The sequence below is a fragment of the Sus scrofa genome, chromosome 7 (genome assembly GCF_054392235.1).
Source record: "Sus scrofa isolate SSC_HxYL_T2T_F1_AM1 chromosome 7, Sscrofa_HxYL_maternal_Yorkshire_Landrace_v2.0, whole genome shotgun sequence".
NCBI classification, from domain to species: domain Eukaryota; kingdom Metazoa; phylum Chordata; class Mammalia; order Artiodactyla; family Suidae; genus Sus; species Sus scrofa.
Genome location: NC_139389.1, coordinates 19,643,218 through 19,647,479, shown reverse-complemented (window position 1 = coordinate 19,647,479; position 4,262 = coordinate 19,643,218). Strand labels below are relative to the sequence as shown.

Here is a 4,262-nt window from a genome sequence, read left to right as displayed (position 1 = left end):
TAGTAAGGGGGGGGGGTGGGTGCCATATGAGGTCAAGAGGGTTGTTTTGTATCTTTTTAATGAAAAAAAGTACAGCATGCCTGTTGATGTTGCAGAGGACCCAATTGAGATGGAAAAATAAGACAAGAATTGAGAGCAGTCTCCTAGAGTGGTAAGAGAGGGATTGGTGGAAATCTGCCTCAATGGTCGTCCCTGTAACAAGAAGAAAGTCAGAGACACGGGCACAGGCACAGCTCAGCAGGGGAATATGATGGTAAGAGCTATGGTAGTTCTTTTTTGACTACTGCTATTTCCACAGCAAAAAAAAAAAAATCAATAATGTAGAGAAAACCTCTGACTATGTAACAAATAAGCACAACAGGTATAATACTGTGAAAGATCAGTGGAAACTCAGTACATGTCAGAACAAAGTGGAATGGGCAAGCTCCTGGTAGGCATCGCCTAAGCGAAGGTACAAAGACAGGAAGGAGCCGACTGTGTGTTCGGGGTAACCAGCTCAGTTTAAGCTGAGATTCTGTGCACAAGACAAGTGAAAGCAAGCTTGGTTTAGCTCGAATTGTAGAAGGGCTTCAATGCCAGGCCGAAGAAAGAATCTAGGCCTACATTGCTTCCCCGGATTGGTGTGTTCCCTTCTACAGCGTTGCTAAGTGACCCATCCCAGAGTTCTGGACTGTTCACCTTTGTTACTGCCAGGGCTGTGACTGAAGCACCTTTGGCCTTCGTACGTGATGGCGAAGACCCAGCCTTATTATGTGCAATATTGGACTCGAGTTTATCACTATTTCGTGGGGCTGTATCACCGTATCCAGAAATATTGCACTATCATTAAGGGCTTTTTCATTAAGAAGGAGGAGGAAGAACATTTCCCTCCAGCTGAGTGTATTTTTCACAAAGAAAAAATGGTGGTGCTCGGCCGTGCATTGAAGGATAAATCTCTAGCCATTGAACAGAGAGCTCAAGCTGCCTATAAAATTGGACTGTTGGCCTTCACAGGTACTGATCTAACCAGCTGCGCTCAAACAAGTGTTCCACAGTCCTTTTGCCTGTTATAACACTGTCAGTGATTCTCATAGCACTGGTCTTCATATTCCAGCGACTTTTTTTTTTTTAGGACTTTTTAGGGCCACCCTTGTGGCATATGGAAGTTCCCAGGCTAGGGGTTGAATGGGAGCTGCAGCTGCTGGCCTACACCACAGCCACAGCAATGCAGGATCCAGACTGCATCTGCGACCTACACCACAGCTCAGGACAGTGCCGGATCCTTGACCCATTGAGTGAGGCCAGGGATCGAACCTGCGTCCTCATGGATACTAGTCAGGTTCGTTACCCCTGAGCCATGATGGAAACTCCCTCCAGTAACATTTCCTTTGCCTAAATTACTAGCTTTTTGTCTTTGAACCACCAAAGGTATTACTAATTACTTTCTGTTCAAAGATCTCATGTTTGAAAGGAATGTATCCATCAAATAAATTACTACTTTCCCACTTTTATTAATTAAAAATATATATACTGAAATTACCTATCAAAGTTTTAATATCATTAAAAAAAAAATTTGAGGCATTCCCGTTGTGGCTCAGCAGAAACAAATCTGACTTGCATCCATGAGGTTGAAGATTTGATCCCTGGCTTTGCTCAGTGGTTAAGGATCTGGTGTTGTCATGTGCTGTGGTGTCGGTCACAGATGTGGCTTGGATTCCCACTGTCGTTGTGGCTGTGGCATAGGCTGGGCAGCTGTAGCTCCAATTCAAGCCCTAGCCTGGGAACTTCAAAGCAAAAAAAAAAAAAAAAAGCATTACCCAGACACTAGTTTAAAAGAATCCATAAAAACTCAAAGCTCTTAAAACACCTCTCAGGAAAGCCAGTAGGTGCATTAGTAAAAGCAACTATTAGTGTATACTTGGCTAGAAAATCAAGTGGTAAACCCTTCATACACACACCAATCTAATGTTTGTCAAGGCCAGACTTGCTTCACTTTTTCTAATAAATTTCAGGGTATTTAAAAATCTTACAGACAGTCCTCAACATGTCTCCTAATTAGAAGCTCTGGTTGGTTGCTGTTAAGTGTTATAGGTCGATTTTTTTAATGGGAAGATGAGTTACTGAGATGTAGTTTCATGGACTAAATCTTACACAGGTCTTAGGTGCCAGGATGATTGAGAACCTCTAGCATAGGACTAAAGAGAAGACAGAAACTCGGGAGAACTCCTGTACCCACCATGTGAGGCAGGCTCAGTTCCCTGTAGAGCTGCAGTCACCATTTGGGTAAGAGTTAGCTTTTTACAAAGGGATCAGAATCTTTTAACTTGATGTTCCTTAACCTTGGCTGTACTGGTGGGAAACAATGGAAGGGGCTTATGCCCAGGCTAGTACTAAAGTTTGCACTGAACATAATATTCTTGGGGTCACAGGACTATGGTGGTGCAAGTGAAATCCAAGTTGGGTCAAAACTCCAGTGGCTAAAATCCAGCCAACTGTGACAGCTATGCCTCACCATCTACACTGCCTTCTTCAGTACCTTCTTAGTCAGGACCTTCTTGGAGTTGGAGATCTGAACTGGAAGATCTGGGGTTCAGGTATATGATGGAAGTACAGTCAAGCAGCAGGTTGGTGCCAACTCTGCACAAGAGCTGGGCTGGGAAATGTGTAAGAACAGGACAGTGATAGACAATTCCTGAATGACCTCTCTTACCAGTTAGACCCTGGCTTTGCAGCTCAGCCTGTTGGTTTTCCCTTTGTTGGATTTAATGTTCTGGTACTTTTTCCAGTACTGAAGACAAAGACTCAGGAATGAACCGTGAGGGCGATTTGCTAGGTGAACACAGCCAGGTTTTATTCACCTTGTAATACTGACTAGGTGCCCGATTAAAGGAACCAGGGAGGAGCTTTTGGGAAGGTGGGGACTGCATGCTGATCACCACGCACTTTCTCATCTTCACAGCAGCACATGGGGTAAAAGGAAAGAGGAAAATTCAAAGCATTCAAATTTTCATGTGCATAGCCACAAGAATAGGAACACACGAGCACTCAGGTGTCACTAGCTACTGGATATACCAAATACTTCAGGAAACGCAAATGCTTATTTTACAGGAGGACCAACCGCTGGAACATTTGCAGCTGAGTACATGAACGAAGTAGCTCTCTTGTTGCAAAATTATGAGATGGCACCAAAAATAAAGATCTTGCTGCTCCAGAGTGTTGCATCTTGGTGTTACTTAAACCCTGACAACCAGAGAAGAGCCATACGTTTGCAGTTTATTCCTATTCTCATTGATCTCTTTGAAACCAGACTCAAGTCCACCGTGAAAAGTGAAATCAACAGCAACCTCCTGGTTAAATTTTGGACTTGCTACGTTCTGTCTGTCATGACATGCAATAACTTGCCGTGTATGAAGGCGCTTAAAGAATGCAGTACTCTAAAATATCACTTACAAACGTTGGCCGCTGAGAATTGGTCTGGATGGCCCGAGAATTTTGCGGAAGTGCTGTATTTCCTCGTTGGTTTTCACAGGAATTAATTTCTCTAAATCGAGTTACCTGATGCAACTGTCTGTACCATCGTATTACCTTGGAAAACTAAAAGAATAAAAGTCGGTACATTATCCTTCAGCCTTTTCTCTTAGGGAGTTGAAGAGATTCTCTATCCATTTCATAGTTACCAAAATAACCAAACTTATGAAAAGCGCCACTCTTTAAAATAACCTCATAAAAATTAAGCTCATAAAATGAGAATTCATTGGAAGATGCATTTCTTATATAACTTGTTAGAGGCAGTGGTGTGTTTGGGGGTTTATTAGATGACACCAAGCTATTAGATGACACCAAGCTGAGGGACCCCAAAATGCCAAATCCAGACCCAACCCATAGCCCCACCTCGTAGTGGACACTGTTGGTCCATCTACCTTTATACATCTTTTCAGCCCTATTTCAGTGCCGGCCTTCCAGTTGCTACATCTTTGGCTGAGGTTGTGTTCTGGCTTCCAGAACATGATCTTTCTGCACATCAGGCTGACCAGGAGTTGGGGGTATTCACACTCAATCGGAGCAGCACTCAACTCTCCTGGCACAAGGCTGGACAGAGATGGAGCACCATGAGTTCAGACACCTAAAGACAACCTAAAGTTCGCCTCTTGGGTTTTCAAAGGTTTTTCAGAGAATATGTAAAAGAAAACTGGCCCTTGACTTTTGTACTGCCCAATCCCATCAAAAGCTCTGTTAGAAAAATATAGTATTTACAGGAGTGCCCGTCATGGCGCAGTGGTTAA

The 4,262-nt window shown here is 43.3% G+C and overlaps 1 protein-coding gene across 1 annotated transcript; it reads left to right on the top strand.

The window, feature by feature from the left end:
• The first annotated feature begins 612 nt into the window (after positions 1–612).
• Positions 613–3,599, top strand: ARMH2 (armadillo like helical domain containing 2). The gene is made up of 2 exons (XM_003128207.5): positions 613–993; positions 3,088–3,599. Exons 1-2 carry the CDS (start codon positions 729–731, stop codon positions 3,513–3,515), a joined length of 693 nt encoding a protein of 230 aa, XP_003128255.2. The 5' UTR covers positions 613–728; the 3' UTR covers positions 3,516–3,599.
• Positions 3,600–4,262: the final 663 nt, after the last annotated feature.

Coding starts and splice junctions, on each gene's coding strand:
- ARMH2 (XM_003128207.5), top strand. CDS start 729: ATGGCGAAGACCCAGCCTTATTATGTGCAATATTGGACTCGAGTTTAT. Junction 994..3,087: donor TGGACTGTTGGCCTTCACAG/GTACTGATCTAA, acceptor CTTATTTTACAG/GAGGACCAACCGCTGGAACA.